The sequence below is a fragment of the Falco punctatus genome (assembly GCF_963210335.1).
Source record: "Falco punctatus genome assembly, chromosome: 10".
Classification (NCBI taxonomy): Eukaryota; Metazoa; Chordata; class Aves; order Falconiformes; family Falconidae; genus Falco; species Falco punctatus.
This window is the reverse complement of record NC_137590.1, coordinates 1,712,957-1,731,403: the sequence shown is the minus strand read 5'-3', so window position 1 is coordinate 1,731,403 and position 18,447 is coordinate 1,712,957. Positions and strand designations below refer to the sequence as shown.

The 18,447-nt window shown below is 44.3% G+C and overlaps 1 protein-coding gene across 2 annotated transcripts in view; it reads right to left on the bottom strand.

The window, feature by feature from the left end:
• Positions 1 to 7,700: 7,700 nt before the first annotated feature.
• AHCY (adenosylhomocysteinase) overlaps positions 7,701 to 18,447 on the bottom strand; it is a 28,854-nt gene continuing 18,107 nt past the window's right edge. For both annotated transcript variants that reach the window (XM_080405682.1, XM_080405683.1), the window contains 3 exons: positions 18,202 to 18,319; positions 12,314 to 12,508; positions 7,701 to 8,686 (listed from right to left, as the gene is read on the bottom strand). In XM_080405682.1, the coding sequence (XP_080261808.1) occupies positions 8,555 to 8,686; positions 12,314 to 12,508; positions 18,202 to 18,319 (445 nt within the window). In that variant the 3' untranslated portion in view covers positions 7,701 to 8,554. The remainder of the gene's footprint in view (positions 8,687 to 12,313; positions 12,509 to 18,201; positions 18,320 to 18,447) is intronic.

Below are 18,447 nucleotides of genomic sequence, written 5' to 3'. Positions count from 1 at the left end.
CACTCGCTTCCTGTATTTCGTTTGAACAGATATTGCTGTCAAGGAGCTGTTTGTAAGCATAAGAGTTCCCTAAGGGACGTACCTGAAGTGTCACCAGTGCACAGACGATAAAACATACACATGACAAAGACGGAGTGCTTAATTTTTAGTTGTCACATACCTAAGTGTCTCCACTGAAAACTTACTGGAATTCAAGCTTAAAGACAGACCCGGTAAAGCTCCACGACACAGTCATTTTGCTCCTAGAGACTAGGGGAAATTTTACCCTAATTACTTCTTAGTAGGATTAAGCACAAATAAATCACTATTAGCTTCTCCAAATACTGCTTACCTTGTGTGAATTTAAAACAGATACTGTATTTTCCCATCCAAAGTCCTGGCTTGACTGCTTACTTTCACACTTAGACCATAAAAAAAAAAATATCCAAGTTTATCTGATGGATAAAGCAAATGGTCCAATTAACATCTCGATGACTATATCAAACCAGCTCTAAACACCTCACAGTTTCCCAAGCTAATTACTGCAGCTTTCTATGAGACTCCAGAAGGAAAAAAACCAACTCCCCATATCAGTCTTCAGGATATTCTCACAGAAAGAAAGATCTGATGAAAGGTAGAAAACAACTTTTTCCAAGTTTTATAGATGAGTCAATAGTACCTGTGATGCTGCTTTGGCTGAGGGTGATGAAAGATCCAGTGAAGTCCTTTGAGATGCAGAGATAGTGCTAACTTCATGATGAAATGAATTATGGGAGAACCAGATGGAGAGTTGTATAATCAAACTGAGGAGCCAAGAAAAAGTTTGTACATGCTATGCCCAAAGCTGACCTGTGGGAGCTCTATTTTACACTGCAAAAGTCACATCATCTTAGTCTACAGCAAACGCTTCTCGGAGTGTTGTGGGGGAAACTGTTCATGAGATACTGCAGTCTTGAGGTCACTCACTGTATAGGTGTAGACATATAGATGACATCCAAGACCAATGCAAAAAAACATAAATCAAAACATGTTCCAAGGCATTTCAAGTTGAATTAGATCATTCTATAGCCAGAAGTGACTCTATAAACACATAAATAGACCAATTCAGCATTTGTTCACATCCAGCATCCTATTTAACTCAGAAAGACATGAATCTGAGTTGCAGAATAAGGGCTGGGGAAAAAAATGAGCACTTCACATTTTTTTCTGTCTCCTTCTGAGCTCTGAACTGTTGCCCTTCTGGACAGCCTGCCCCACACAGCAATCTCTGACGTGCAGAAGGAAACACGTGGGATGGCCCGCTGTGCTCACTGCACTGCAAATCCCAGCTGCTGCTGCAATACCTGAAACAGCTCGGCCAGACACCTCACTTCCAGAAATGAAAATGCCCAGCAAACAGCTGCTCATTTCCAAACAGAACCATAACCTTAGATCTATTGTAGTACATTTAACAGTTGAAAAGAAATAATTTCTTCCCTTGTCAGATGCAAACCACTGCATGCTTTTCTAACTGTGGGGATGAGACAAAGTCCCATCTTGCTTTTGATGGGCAGCCCACCAAAGGCAACGAGTGCCGTCCCCCAGGCTGCTGAAGGCTACAGTTAGCAAGTCATAGTAATGCAGCTGGGGGCATCACAGGTGTGCCCACACACAGGCAGCGCTCAGCCTTGGCCCTCCGCCAGCACTGCTTCCATCTCTGGTCGCACAAACTCCACTCGGAGCCATTTCACCTCTCCTTTTGCCAGTATCCAGACTCCACTAAGTATTTTTCAATGGCATCATCAGCTCCAGTCCATCAGTGCCAGTATGGCACAAAGCATGGGAACACACACAGCAGACCTGCCTCACTCTTGGTAGCTCCTTCAGGCTGTAAAAACGAAGGAAAATCCTGTGGCTCCTCATCCAAGTCAGTCACTCAGCCAGCTACAGGACCCGTTGTGACATCCCAACACTCGTAACATGTTTAATGTCATTCTTGAACACAACAAAAAAATGACAACGCCTGCCCCAGCAAGCTCCAGACAAGAGATGCTGAGATGCTCTCCTGGGGGCCGACCCAACAAGCTGTAACGATGCTCTCAGTTTCTTCAGACCCAGCAGCAGCTTGAGGACCCTGCTGGCAGCAGGACCCTGCCTGGCGATTTCCATACAGCAACAGCAAGGGAAGTTTTATACCTCGAGAGGATTTGGTGGGGTTTTCTTCCCCTTCCCCAGCAAATCACCCTGATCCAGGGGCCAAGACACCCAAATGTCAATCTGGCACACCGGGTTAGTTCAGGTTTTTCTGGTCCTCCAGAATCAAGGCGGGTATTTTCTGCTTCTGGCACAATTATATTTGAAGGAGCTAAGGAGAGGGATGTGGAAGTTTGCCCCCTGGGAACTGACCTTCCCAAAAGGCCCCATTCATCAGCGTGAGTGCCCAGTGCCATGAGGGACATCAGGAGCACCCGTGCAGGGCTGGCACATGTGACATGGGACCCACAGGAGACCGTCCCCATCTGGAGCAGCAGCACCAGAGCAGAGACACACCCAGCAGCCTGAAGGAGCAATCCATCACTCTGAGTGCCCTTGTGAGATTCGTGATGCACGCAGATTGCTTTCTGAGGTAAAACAAAGATTTCACTGGGAAACTTTTCAGATGATATGCAGATGGCCAGCAGATGGCTAAATCCCTCTCCCAGAAGAAAAAGGAAGCTTTAATCATTTCTGCAAGATTTTTCAGTAAAATGAAAAAAAAATTACAATTGTTGCATGGTATATACACACTTACGTCTATCCAGGAAATCCTTAGAGACTAAATCATCATCTGAAATACGGGACTCCTGAAATGGCTGCAGTGGTGTCATAACACAATTCACATGTGGCATTCCTTTAATACACATAAAGGCAGGGAAAAACAAAAACACAGCCTTCCTCGTGATCCAGTTCAGGCCCCTGTGGAAATCAGTGGAAATCTTCTATTGACTTTAATAGACTTTAATAAACACCTTCATCGCTCACTCTCTACGATCAGGTGGATTTAGCTAATAACAGTGTTCTTGTGGCATCCTTGCTGGTTTTAGCAGGTTCTTAAGCTAAAATATCTTTCATGATCTCATATGGGCTCCCCTTCACTCCACATAGCTGCCTCAAATTGGTAAACAACATTATTAGGTAATTTATAACAGTAATAGCCAGCAATCAACTATGAGAATATACATTCTCACTCTTCCTTGTGTTCCATAACAAACAACTGTGACATTTTGGAAGGAAAAAAAAATCAATTCATTAAAGGCTAATGATGTTTCAACTTATTGGTGAAAGACAGCAATTCTTTAAGTCTTCTAGAATGGAAACTGTAGCAGATGCATTTATTCAGCAGCCTGGGGTCCTGTGATTCAGTTTGTAATAATTTCTCCATTTAGGAGCCAAATATTCAGAGCACTACGTCAGCATACCAGACAGTCTGCTTCCCTTTATCCTCTCCAGACTGCTCAGCATCCCTCCATCACTACTGCTCTCTTCTGAGCGCAAAGGCTCGGTCAGAGATGTCGTTCTGTATCTACAAAATGGCATCTCCGCAGCAGGTCAGACAACACCACAGGCAAAGGCATTGACTGCCAAAAAGGGCCAAAAGGAGTTTGTATCCCATTATTCATAAAATACACATAGGAAGCAAGTTTCAAAGGGGAGGAAAAACAGGACCACCAGGTGTGTGTTCTGAGTGGAAATCAAGTGAATCATGCAAAGCAGATACCTGCAATAAGCACCAGCTCAAGACAAAACCCTGGTGTCAGCCTGATTACTGAGCATTTAAGGTGCTTCCAACATCTGCAATAGTCAACTGAGATGCTGTGCAGTTTACTTCTAAAATGCTGCTGTTCCATCAGCGAAAAGGAACACATGCCTATGGATGTGGCTCAGTTAATGTTCCCTTTGGGAAATGATTTCTCAGCTGATGAAACCAAAAGCAGAGGAGTAACATGTCCGCTGAAAAGCGTCCCCGGACTCTACAGATGGAACAAAAAGTAAAAGCTTTGCTATAGACTTTCTAAATGTTCTAAAGAGTTTAATCCCTCTACGATGGAATTTCAGGGAATTGGACAAGCAGGAGGGATGTCAGTCCCCATCCAGTCGAAAGGATGCTGCAAAACCTTACACCCTGTCTTTTTCCATCCTATTAAATTCTAGAAGTATTTGTCCACAGGAGGTTTGTTTTTTTTCTTCTCTCAGTCTTTTGTTTGTTTTTGCTTTTGCTAAGCTGGCGTGCAAACTACAAGCACACGTGAAGGGTTAGTGATTTTTAAAAAGGAAAAAAATACTTAATTGTAATTGATACTTCTTATAGTTGTGTGAAGTTGTACAGTGGCAAGCAACGTTACTACAAAAACTACTGAGGCTTTGCAGTGTACATTTACATTTGATTTATCTTAATGAAAAAGCCCCAGAGGCTAAAAACCACAATTAGCTTCTAAGAAGCTTCATATCATCTTCAAGAAGCACTGTCACGGGAACAAGCTCAGTCATGAATCACAGTCACAGCAGAGCACTCATGCACCCGCCCTTGGTGCCACGGTCCCCGGGGCTCCGTACGCCTCCCAGTCCCCATCACACAGAGCATCCCACCAGGCAAAAAATAACGAGCAGGACCCAGCAAGACTGTGTGGCAGATCAGTTGCTGTTTAAACGTCACAGAGACTTGTGCATCTAGCTGAGATAAATGGCAAAATCGGTACAGCCTGTACTCTCTTAGTGCTGCTGACTCGCCAGCGGAGGGAAAACAGCAGCAGGAGCAGCCGTGATTGAAAGAGAATCGGGCTCTCACTGGTGACAGTACCAAAAGCTTTAAGAGAAAAGTAACCTGAAAGACATTTGAGGAAATATGTGATTACTTTTCTTGGCCAAGTCAGAGACCTGTCTAAAGACCAGGAGTACAATCCTTCATCATTAATTTCATTTTACCACCAGGGTCAACCATCTGCAGGGGCAGGCTGCCCGAGGCAATGGCGCCTGTTCCCAGCCTGGGGCAGCCCAACCGCACCAAAGGCAGGGGCTGGAGGAAACCACTGAAGGCGTTAAAGTGAAATTGGACATTGCATTAAACGAGAACTTCTCCCGGTGTGGAAAAGCATCAGTCAGGTCTGGTTTAGCATTACTTAATTACGGGTGGGGGGGTGGGGGGGTGTCCTGATCTACTTCAAACCCCCTGTTAAATTAATAGTTAGAGATAGCTACATGTGAGGAAAAGATACTAACTAGAGCAGACTCTGGCATTTCCCAGTTCTCGGCCAGTATTTGGGGGACAGTGGGGCAGGGGGAAGCTGTAATCAGCGTCAGTTCCTAGCTTATGAAAGAGAGCACACGCTACCTCTCCGCACTCCTCTGACACACCGCGTGCACTCTCCCAGACTGGATCTCATTTATGCACAGCTGGAAATGTCACTTTTATTTCTGCCTTTCAAAATGAGCCTGCCAACAGGATTAAGAAAGTGGCTGATGAAGCGAAGGGCAGGACAGCTCGAAGACGTGCTGCATCTGCTCAGCCTGGTGGAGGCAGGGAGCCGTGCCGGGACAGCCAGGGGGGCTGGGTGCAAGAGCGAGGGTAAGTGCACCACCCGCTCACCCACACAGGACCTGCTGAGCTTCACAAAGCCCAGTATGAAATCTGCATTTGTGCCCACCTGGCGCTCTCGCCCCCTCCCCGCGAAGGTGTCCGCTCACAGCACGGCTCCCGCCTCACCCCTCCATGGCACATCTGCTGCGCAGCCCCACGGGGGGGAAAGCTGGACCCTGTCACTGCCATATGACTCGCCACGCCAGATGTGTGCCACCCATGAGCTGGTGCTTGGGGTGTCGGTGCTGGGGAGGGGGCACTCGCAAGCCTCAATACCGGCAGGTGCTGGGCTCTCCTCGGTGGGATTGTTCTTCGTTCACCAGCTCCAGCTAAAACCCTGGTGAGGTAATCACAGCGGGACTGACCACCCATATTCAGGGAAACAACATGATTGACCTCAGGCTAGACTGAATACTGAATTAATTGTGTGTAGATTAAAAATAAAAAGACAAGAGAAAACAGCTTAAGAATTAGTAGTAAATGATTTAGTGAAACTCTCAGTAACAGTCATGATCTCTTGCCAATGAAAAGCAAGCAAGCAATAAGGCCAAGTGTTTTAACAGAATCATTTAGGTTGGAAGACACTTGAGATCATCAAGTCCAACCATAAACTCAACTGCCAAGTCCACCACTAAACTGTGTCCCCAGGCACTACATCTATGGTCTTCTCAACACCTCCAGGGACAGGACTCAACCGTCTCCCCAGGCAGCCTGTGCCAGTGCTTGGCCACCCTTTTAGAGAAGAACTTTTTCCTTATGCCCGATCTGAACCTCCCTGGTGCAGCTTGAGGCTGTTTCCTCTTGTCCTGTCGCCTGTTACCTGGGAGCAGAGACCGACCCCCCTGCCCACAGCCCCTGCCAGGCACCTGTGGGGAGCAACAAGGTCCCCCCTGAGCCCCCTCCTCTCCAGGCTGAGCCCCCCCAGCCCCCTGCCCAGCTCTGAACATGCTCCAGCCCCTCAGCGTTCCCCCTGCAGCGAGGGGCCCAATCCTGCAGACAGGGTTCCAGATGCGGCTGCACCAGCTGGCCACACTTTCAGATACAAGCCAGGATGCTGCTGGCCACCTTGGCACACTTTTCCTTCAATACAGGTCAGACACCTGTTGAGACATCAGCAGGGAGCCAGGACATGAAACAACAATTTAACATCTTTTTAAAGGAATTCTGCTGCTGCTACACCTGATGTCATGTTTCAAAGTCTTCCACTGATTCTGAAAGGCCTCAGAAACAGAAGCAAAACCTGCACACTTTACTGTAAAGGGAATTCAAAACTGCCCTTGGGGAAGAGTTCAAACTGAAGCAACACATGAGTTTCACCAAAGCACAGCGCATACCATAGCAAGGGGTAAGACGACCCCATCCAGCAAAAGGCTGCTCAGCTGTACCTAAACAACAGCTACATGGTGCACAACAACAGCTGAACAAAAATCTCAAATGCCATCTTGCATTAGTGCTGCCAGTTCACAGCCACGCTGTTGACAGGTACTGGGCATTGCTTCTCTTCTCCAGGCAGCACTAAACCACAACTGCACTGCAGGGAGCAGGAGGAACAGAAATTCTGCCAGTGTTTTTATTATTGTCTGTGTTTGATCTACTCCTCTCCAACCAATGAAACTAGCAGAATATATCCCAAATACAAAATTTATATTTTATCAACTCAAACCATGTTTCAAGTCAAATTGCCACACTGTCAGCTTGCTCTGTACTTTCGGCAGCAAATCAGATCTTCACGAGTGTGATTAACAAAAATGCTGTGCTAGAACCTCATTAGAGACTTCTCTTCCTTCTTGCAGTGATGCTTTAGTGCCCTGCAAAGCAGACAAGGTGTTTCAGAGCCAGTCTGGGGTCCACTGAAAAGGACAGTGGCAAGAGAGGACTTCCATGACAAAGGGAGATAAAAATCTGTGTAGGCAGAGGGCAAGAGTGTTTTTCTGTAAGTTTCAGCCCTTCAAATATTGAAATAACCTGAGGAGCAGATTTTCCCAGCTCAGCTATGTGATGCAGGCTAGCCACAGCACTGGCTTTCACCTTGAGAAAACCCCATGCAGATACATTAGATATTTTCAGTAGCTTAAAGATCACACAAAATCCATGGCAAAACCCAAAGCATCTCACAATACAAAACAAGTCAGGCCACAGTCAGATCTTTAATAAAAGCACTTTAAGTGACAAACAAGATACAGCAGACATGACAACTCTGAAAAATCAAGTTGGGGGTAGAAGTGTGCTGCTGGTGTTTTCAGAGGATCAAACAAGGTCCCTAAACCTAACCAACATCCCCTCAGTGGCTTCCCAGCTGTTCACAACACACTAGAAGGCTGCTGAAAGAGTCACTCTTGCCTCACCCCTCCTTGGTGTGGAAGAAGCATAGAATGTTCTTTGTTCTAACCAAAACCAATGGAGTAAATTCACCCAGAAAAAGACTCCAGCTCCAAGTCTCCGAGGAGGAGATTAAGTTGATTTTACAGAAAGGAGACCGAGCTACCTATACTCCTCCATACTTCCTCCAGTTTTGCAACATGCACTTCAGCTAGGGAACCTCTGGGGAGAGAAGCCTGACACTGCTAGCCTCCTAATAGGATTCATCTAATTTGAGCAGGGCATGGCATAAAGCATCTCCCTGTAGAAACCTTTTCCCATTTTATTGGTTAGTCTGTTCAAAAAGGCTGTCAGTCACATATTTGAAAATGCTTAGTCTTGTCATTTAGCAGTCTTCTGCCCTGCTCCCCGATTGGGACATTCGGAGCCAGTACAATGTGTGTAGGATCCTTTCCACCATGGCATTAGCTAAGTAGCCAATCCCAAGAGTCAGAGTGATCCTCTTTCACTAACAAATAAGGCCCTGAAGCTCCCTCTGTAAGGGGAGGGGTTCTGCAGCACTGAGAGGGGTACGGCAAAGGGCCTGTTCTCGGACGCCCAGCACACACAAGAGCTTTGGAAGGTTGTATCCCTGCGCTTTGGTCTTTGGGTAGTGCCACCTGCTCAGTATCTGTAGTGGTCTGGCTTGAATGGCCCATCTCTTGATAAGCCTAGGTATTTGGCCTGCTTGTCACTCAGCTTCGTCAGCTTCACACACAGTTTATCCAGATGAGCAGCAGCCACAGCTTCATCCAACTAGAAAACAAAATATTGGAGACAGGAACATTAGCAGAACAGAACCCTATTAGTTCAGCAAGTCACAGTCAATAGCCAGAAATAAGTATGTGAAAACCAAGAGCAGCCCTAAGGAAAGCTTAGGCTGACACAGACAAACAGACAGACCGCTCTTTTCCTGCCAGCATCCCTCACTTGCTTGGGCACATCGGCATCTGCTTTGAGCACAGAATTACATTCAGATGGAAAAGCCCCATACTTTTGAGGGAGTCAAGTCTAGCTTAATGAGACAGACAACTTTACATAATCAAGCTCATTTCAATCTCATTTACACATTCACATCCATCCAACAAGTAAAGAATTGAGTTCAAACTATTCAGAGATAATATCCAGTGTAGTAGAATGGTAAAGCCTAGTCATTTTTCCACTACAAAAGACACCTGGACATACTAGACTATAATCTTACAATTTCAGGTAAGTTCTAATACTGGGGGGAAAAAATGCATCTCTTTTCCAGATATCCTATCTTAGGGGTACATGTATGAAGAATCAGTAAATCAGCAAGAACACTAGTATCTATTCGCACTGTCATGAAGAATAAAGACAAGGTGGGCTGCAGGACACCAGCTCAGAAATGTTGATATACTCGCTTTATCCCAGAGATGTCAGGCAGACATGCAAACTCAAGGGATTGAAAGAAGTGTGAAGTTACAAGACAGTTAAGTGCTACAAGAGATAGGTACAGAAAAGTCAGAACACGAACAGTAAAATGGCAAACTAGCTGCTATGTCAGAGGGGAACGTGCAGCCATACAGGCTATTAAAAGATAGAAAGGACACCAGCAAGAAGGGATTGGGTGCTACCAAGTTACAACAGAACAACAAGCGTGACCACCATTTGTAATTACTGCAAAATACAAGTAATCCTTGCTAAGGAAACAGATACAAGGTAAATCTAAATTCCAGCAGCATGGGAAAGACTGGCAATATTTCCCCCATAGTAGATCAATAGATGTGAAAGGTTGCATATTTGAAGGGCAATAAATCAACAAAATATTCAAGGGCCAGATCTTCAGCTTGTGTGAATCAGCGCATCCTAAATGATTCAATAATTAGTGCTAGATTTCCTACTCAAAGGGAGCGTGGTAAGAACTACTCTGAAGTAATCCCACTGTAACGAGCCAGGTAAAAGCTACATCTACACAGCGCATAAGTCACCACAGCTCAGCCTGCTCACAGTAAGTAACATGGAACTGCCAACATCTTGTGAGAGCCAACACAGCCAGAGATGTACAAGACAAAATTAAAAACATAAGATGAAGTGGTTGAAGAATGTGGAAGTGAACCATGAAAGCTACTAAATGCTACGTAAGTGTCAGAAAAATCATGAAAGAAAAGCTAACTGGAAGGACTGTGTTTCAAAGGGAAACAAGTATTTAAGCTTAGTAGATCCTGACAGAAAAAAACCAGGAGGGTTAAAAATTGAATATGTATCTGGTTGACTAGACTGACACGTGAAGATCTGATAGCTGTGTTTCCAGCAAGTTTAAGACAGACTGCACCCATGTAGAAGAATGGCTGCAGAAGCGTGGCCACAGAATCCCTAAAGATCTGCGCAATCCAGGCCTGGAATTAGAATTGTGCTGAAGTTCACAAGAAAGTGGCCTTCATCTACTCTTGAATCCTGAGACCAAGTAACTTTGTTGGGCTAACAGGCTGTGGCTGTAACACGCTGCAGCTTTTAGGGAAGACAGGTGCAAGGCCAAAGGAGATAGGGAGCGGAATGGGAATAAAGGGAGTAACAAACGGCAAGGCTAAAACATAGCTAACTCAAATAGCTGCACGGACAGAATGCTTGTTCTGATCATGATAATTAGTGGTGTGAGAGCAGCGTGTGCTTAGGGGCTAATAACCAATTATATGTTTGCTTTGGGAACATGCTTGTGTATCGAGTCTATATAAGAAGTGTTAGAAGCTAATAAGGATGAGCAAGATGCATAACTCATATTGAGTAATTTCTTGACTCCAGCGGACCCCTCTCCCAACACACCCACTTGAAAAGGAGCAGAGTCCTGACATTTCCCAAATCAGGTTCTCAAACTGCAGCACAGATGTTTCACAACTGCTTCACCTTGGGAACTTCAAGATTTAGATAAAAAGGTACGTAAATTTAGATGAAGGTAAGCTGACATTCTTACCTTAAAATCAGATAGCCGAGCATAAGGATGGACAGATTTAGTCCAAAACATGGACACAACAATTTGCCCAGATTTCTGGGAACACACATTGCAGAAACATGTGCATGTTTGTAATAGCTGATCATCAAAGCGATATCCTTGCAGTCAAAGAAAGTGCAATGTAAGGTACTTGGTAATTCTTCAATTCTTCATTTGTACCTCAAAGCTACTACACACAAAACGGAAAGGTACTAGCCAGAAAATTACCAGAGAAAGCTCCTCTGCCCATGTTTTGCTAGTTCTGACAAGGCAACTGCTTTATTCTTTTAAATTTTCTATGGAGCACAGATGGCAAAAAAAGCATTTTGTCACAGTATATGAACCTGAAGGGACCACTGCCATATGCTCCACTAACATGCAACTCCATTTGTAACTAACTGACCTGGGTATTACTCCTCATTTCCAGATCAAGTGTCCTTACTAAAAGTTGTTATTTAGGAAGAGGATAAAGCCACATTTTATTAGCAACATTGGACTATCATTTTGGAGATAATTGTCAACAAAACTTTTCCTTTGAAGATGACTGTGTGTCGGCTTGCTGATCAACTCCTACATTGTATTTCTGGTGTGCTTTGCTTGATCATTAACAGATGGTTTTGGAATCTTAAGTCCTTCAGCAAACACTTCATAAAAGAGCCCAGACATACATATTTTAGTTCCCAAACGAAAATATTTCCACATTTAGTCTCACACCTGGTTGCACTCCAAAGGCAGTGGGATTTAAGTCCAGCATCCTTTTCAATGACCGTATCTCAAATTCTCAGGCTTGTTTTGGAAAATTAAAACCAGGTTAGTTTTTTAAAAGGCGGCTGCGAGTTGTGACATGATCCAGATTTTTCCAAGAACAAAGAATGCAGAGACAAGTTTAAAGGGAAACCTGAGGGAACTGTCATTAATATTTAATGGATCTATTAGGACCAGTTTGTGATAAGCTCTGCCTAGGTGCAAATGGGACCCAGATGATCAACCACAGTAAAAGTGGTTCCTAGATTCACTCCACGCTCAACTCTGCCCCTCAACTCGAGGCTGCTGGACAGGCATGTGAAGCTTCCTGTGAAGCTGACATTCAGCAGAAGGAACAAGTTGGTTGGGAGAAGCTCCCCAAATACCTTGAGGCAGTACAGGGTTTCCCACCACCTTAGGTAAGAGCCCCAGATCAAGCTATAAGGTAACTGGACACTCCTATCACAGGACAGACACAGGAGTCCCAGTTCTCCACAACAGATTAACCCCAAGAAACAGCCCACTTTGACTCAGCATCACCAAAGCCAAGCATTCAGAGGGACAGAAGCTCCCTGCAACAACAACATTCAGTAGCAAAATTAACTCGGGCACCAATAAAACAAATCTACACGACCACACCTGAAGCTGGATTCCTTACAAGCTTGCATCTTCCTGCTGCTCTAGCTCACCTTCTTCGGCAGGAAATGGACTCCGACAGCATATTTGTCACTATGGGTCCACAGCTCGATCTGCGCCAGCACCTGGTTGGTGAAGGAGTTGCTCATGACAAAGCTAGGGTGACCCATGGCACAGCCCAAGTTGACCAGTCGGCCTTCTGCTAGCAATATAATATGACGACCATTGCGCAGGGTATAGCGATCCACCTGGGTGGGAAAAAAAGCAAGAGCGGTGCAATGCCAGGATAAAGAGAGCATTTTAAATCATGCAAAGCTTTGTGGGCTTTCCTCCCACATCAACAATTCAGCAGAGGGCTTGCCACACAGACTTTGATTACAACTGAGACACCCCTCCCTCAATTCCCAGCCAGTGTTTGCAAAGCCTGTAGCTATTCTGGGCTTCACACAACATAAATCTTAGCATCTGTTTCATATTTAACCAGCTATCCAGTTCTTCTGGCTTTTCCATATGCATGTTGTCTCAGATAGCTGTGGTGGGGCACATGCTGCTAGCAGTAAAATGCAGTTCAATATATGCCTAATTGAAACTGGTGGGGAGAGACAGGAGAGAAGAAACACCTCTGCATGCAACTGCCCAGAGCCTTTGCATCTAATGGGTAAGAGCCAGAGTCCTCAGCCTGCTGAAACTGCTCCCCTGTAACTCTTCCCACTTCGTAAGGCCAACGCTTTACAGTATAATAAACAGCTGTCCCAGCTTCTGGCATATTCTTCTTTGCTCTCAGGGGACCAAAGGCATGGTCCTCCACTCGGGCTGATTACCAAGCTATGCTGGGGACAACAGGACTCTGCACACAAGATCAAGTCTCAGGTGAGCTAAGGAGACAGGCCTTCTTCTGTGTGAGAGTCCCACACAGCTCAGGAGATATTGTCACTGAACATGTGCCTCAGCTGTCTGGGCCAGATTGGGTTCCTGCAGTGTTAAAGTTAACTCTGCTTCTCCTTTCCAGTCCCCACTAGCTCTTCTTTCCCCTATGCAGGAGGTTACAATACTGAAGCCCAGAATGAAATGACAATACGCCCTAGGAGTTACAAGAATATTCAGTGTTCACTGGTATTTATGGCTCGTGTCACACCAAGCACAGGGGAGCAAAGCAAACCTTTGGTAAGACTTAAGATAATCAACAACCAACTCTGACAAAGGTTAATGCTTTCGACCATTTATCTTATGCTGTCATAGCACAGCAACTGTGAAAGACCTACAAGGGTCCCTCCCCACAGCTGTATTTATACTTTTAGTCTCAAAAGTTTTTTTTTTTTTATGAAGTCAATATTAATATGAAGTAAAACACACTTCATTTACGGTTTTATTCTTAAAGCTTTGGCCTGTAAGTTAAAAGCTACGGGGGATGAAGCTTTAATTCTAACACCAGCACCTCCTAACAAAACATCTTAGTGCAAGTCCTTAGCAGAGATTTAATAAGTAAACCAACACAAACCATTTCATTAAGAACAGGTATTTTGCCTTAAGAGAAGCTCTGTGACTCCACCTGCCTTCTCCAGCTATGCTTCAATCACAGCACTATTTTCTACTTCTTGGGTTCATACAACAGATTGTGTTTTCATATGCAGACAGTAACCACCTCAAACAGAAGCCCTAAATAACATTCTTAATATCTCCTAAGAGCAGTACAGCAAGGGAGGGTTAATAAGAATGCTCTCCACTGAGCAGCTGCAATATTTCTTATGGATGCTGATTCTCCATTGTGGACCACCAGTGGCAGTGCTCTCAGTCCCGCAAAAAATATCATATGGGCTATCTTAAGATTGTGGAAGCAATGAAAGAAAGAAGGAAGCAGCCAAAAAACAGAACACTACTTATATTGAATATTATATTTACAGATTAAGACTACAAGGTAGCAGTTAAGTAGCATTTCAGTTTTGAAGTCTGAACTGGGTGGTTTAGGTGTCAAAATATTATATCCATACAATATCCACACAATTTGCACATGCACAGCTGCTGGCTTGTGCATAGAACCGCATATGTTTGGCAATCTGCTGACGAGTCATTCAATGTACAGGGTAATGCAGAAAATGCAGATTAATGTCTTTGCACAGAAAAGTAGCAGAGGCACCAGCAGAGGCTTAAGTCAGCACCATGGAAACACATTTCATCTACAGGTACATAAACGGGCTGATTCATAAATCAAGAAATTGCTACAGAAGTGGAATTCAAGTTATGCAAGTATTAAGTTCATCTCCACACTTATACAAATGCCTCATCCCTTTCCCCATCAGCATTTAGCTTACTCTGCACTTTCTGGCTGTTTTACACTTCCCTCCACACCTTGCTACACAAATAATTTGTTTTCACAACCAAAGCCCATTGATCCCACCCTGACCTTTTCTTCCCCTCTAGAGCTGAGCTTGTGCTATACATCAGTCTCTCTAACACCAGAACACAGGTAAGCAGGACTGCAGTGCAAACCCATATTCAAAACAACCTGCCAGCATTTCAGTAATAAACTTATTTCCTCCTTAACTGTACTTGGAAAGCAACAGATGAGTGAGAATGGCACAGTAAGATGTTTTCCTTTCCCAAGTATTAAACATTACTTACACCAGCTCACCACTTGTAAATGGAGACCATATGGTACTGAAAACTACCATGTTGGACACTTACACAGTTACTCTGTACCTCTAGCTGAAGCCTAGCACTTCTCAGCTCTGGTATTAATCCTCTGAGCAAGAGACAGATGTCTTCATAGGAGGTTAGAGATTTTTGCTCCTGTACTATATTCTGCCCCCTCCTACAGGATATAGAAAAAAAAGCTGCCAGGTCTTAGCAAAAATTTTAATATTTTTAGTACTTGATATTACAAAACATAGGATACCACACCCACAACACTGATGTGAAAAAAACTGTGTTCCACTAAAGGTAAGTGCAAGATTTCACACCTTTAAAACACAGCACTGACCTCCCCTGGAGGCCCCCACAAGACAAGATGACAACCTAAGTGTCCCTTCAATGAATCTGAGAAATGAGTAACAGCCTAAGTGGCACACCAGCTGTTTCCTTCCCAGATTTCAGTATAAGAACAACTCTATCAATTATTGTAATGACTCATCACCACTGCCCAGAGAAAGGTCTTAGCACATGCAGACAAATGCCCATGCAGGTGGTGGAAGCTGCAGAATACCTCCTGGGAGCTTGCTTCTAAACCTAGTTATTGCCTAACTCTTCCAGAACACGCATTTGCAGAAAACATCTACTCAATCCTTTTTAATTTGTTTCAAGCATGGAATTTGGGGCTCTAAAGTCACATTTTGCTGCCCAGTCCCTGCCTCTCCACCTTCTGAAACAAGTGAGCTTTTATGATGTGTATTAGTCCACTCCTGCTCAACTGCCCAGCATCCATAGCTATTAGGCACAGAGAATGAAAATAATGAAGCTTTTACACACAACTTGTTCACATCACACCTGCTCAGCAGGTACTTCTTTACCTCATCATGCAGGTCTGAAGTGTTCAGTGACAAGAAATTGAAGCAGACACAAAATGGAGCAGAGGGGTATACCACTAGCACAGTGTAGCTACCTACAGCATCAAGTACACCCGTAAGAATCCAACTGGAGATTCAAACGCTGCTTCAGATTCACTGCTAGAAGTCAACAAAACTCAAGAACTAACCTGAGTCACAGACCAGCTTTTATTTGGCTTAGCAATGTACACATCCATAAGCCATACTCATTTCAGTAAAGCTTTGAACATGTTGCATGGCCATGTAAGATCAGATTTACCTCCAGGCACAACCCAGCTCCAGTGGCAACCAGTAGGTGGGTAAGGAAAAGTACCAGAACAGCCCCTGGGTGAAGTGCTATTTCCACCAGCAAATCCTCTTAGCTTCAGCTAACTGTGCATCAGGCTGAGACAGAGGTAGTCCACTCCGGGCTGTCAGACACCTTTTACAAACTTTAGCTAATGACTTCTAGGCAAACACACTCATGGCACCTACATCACGCTGAGCAGCTATTTTCACAGCTTTTGCTCTGTGAGCTGGTATCTCCTTTGCATCACTCTGAACATCCTGCTTGTGACACCAGCAGTTTATATAATAGATCAGAGAGTTCAGGTCAGAGGGTAGGTAGGTCTTCAGCATTAAACCATACAGATAACCTTGACCCCAATTCCACCCTTTTTGAAAGGTAATACACTAGTTTTAATCCTAAACTTGTTAAGAGTTTTCATACCTTGGATTAGACTACATCTCATTGTGCCTATTACATCTGTGACAGACAGGCACATTCAATATGAAGGTAAATGAAGATAAAGGGACTACTCTGCCAACAGTGACAATTTTTCATATGGACTTTTAAGAGCCACATTGAATGGCCACGTGCAGGTAGTTTGCATGTTACCACATTAACATCCAATTTAGCCTTCAAAAACATTTACTTTTCGAGCAGTCCAGTTTTAGTTTTAAAATCCAAGCTACCAGCAAGCAAGCAGCTAGCTACAGGCTCCTCTAGGACAAGAACTGCTAAGTAAAGTCAGCTCCACCCTAAGGTCACGGGCAAGAGCAGACTTGAATGTAGTGAGAACTTGAGGGTATAACTTCATAACTAGCTGAGCCCACATAGTGTCCTAGCAGCAAACAGAATATTGAAAATACTCTCACAACTGCTTAGTAAGAGTTTGATGTGGGTGGCCAATAAGCCACAGGGGAGTTATGAAAATTGGAAGACCAGACTGAGATCTAAGATGTATGCTTGGGTGTGGTGTTTTTAAAAAAGTAGAAAACCTGTCCCAGAATCGTGCTGCTGGTAAGCACGCTACCTCTTGAAAAGGTAACTGGAAGCCCCATGCCAAGTCAGACAAAGCCTGATTTGCTTTATGTGATGTTCTTCCCCCATTGCTGGTGTTACAAACCAGCTTTAATTCAGTTTCGTTTTGTTTCTCTGCTTTTTCCGCTGAAGAGCTGAAGTTTTTAGATCCCTGCTTTCCTGTGTACCTACAGCCACAGCTTGAAGTAAACACATGGTGGGAATGCAAGCTAAGCAAGGATAACACATCTCGTCTTGTCTGCCCACACAAAGACTTCTGGTCTATACAGGTTTCTAAAATGAAGCCACTAAGTCTGGGAAAGAAGTCTCAGCTTGGCAGAGCTCCAGACAGGCTTTCCTGAGGCTTCAGTCTCCAAGTAAAAATAAACATTTTGAAAATAATGAGGTGTGAATTTTTTCAAACCTTGACAAAATACCAAAAGACATTCCCTTGAGATTCACTCTAATCCTGATCCCCTGCACCAGGACCAAGACTGTTCTGGTGCAGAGCAGCACATGAGCAAGCATCTTGCTGAGAGGAAATTCAGATCAGCTGCCAGGCAGCCTATGGGCTCTGTTCTTAAGTTTTACGCAGACTCTAATGGTCTGTTCTGTATTCATCATCCAACTTGCTTTTCGAAATTGAGTTATGGCATTGTTTTCAACTGGGGGCTATCAAAGAAAGCATATTCCCATACCTTCTCACCATACCCCAAATATCAAAGCTGGCTTCCTGTAAGGAATGAACTTGATGTAATTAGTTGTCTACACAACCACCAGTAAGGGGTAGGCTCCTGTTTGCCAAGGAAGTAGGAACAAGAAACACATGGAGAAAGATGCATCCATTCCAGGTGCCTCTCAGAGAACACATTGTACACTTGGGTACTGGCTGGAACTGGTTGCTTTAATACGAACACAAGAATACAACATGCAGCTTGTTCCGGGTTAACTGGGGAAGAGCAGAGCAGAACCTCCACTCTGATCAGCCCAGAGCAACACTGGCTTCCCAGAGAGCTAGAAACACAAAGTACCTGAAGAGAAATAACTCCCTTTCTGGAAAGGGACACGGATTAGCTATTGCTTCTTTCTAGCAGGAGAGCTTGTGCAAGGGCTGTCTCACCTGAGGTTTAACGTTCACCGCCTCTACTGCATTTTCATTCAGCCACTTTGCATCAACTTCCACATCAAAATGACCAATATTACACACTATGGCATCATCCTTCATCTGCTCAAAGTGCCTGCAAAAAGAAAAAAAAAAAAAAAAAAAAAGCACATCAGAAGTTAACGCACAAAAATTTTTTTCTTCAGCACCAGAAGATTCTCTGGTCCATAGCCCTGCTCAAGGAGAAATGAAAAGTGCCTGGCT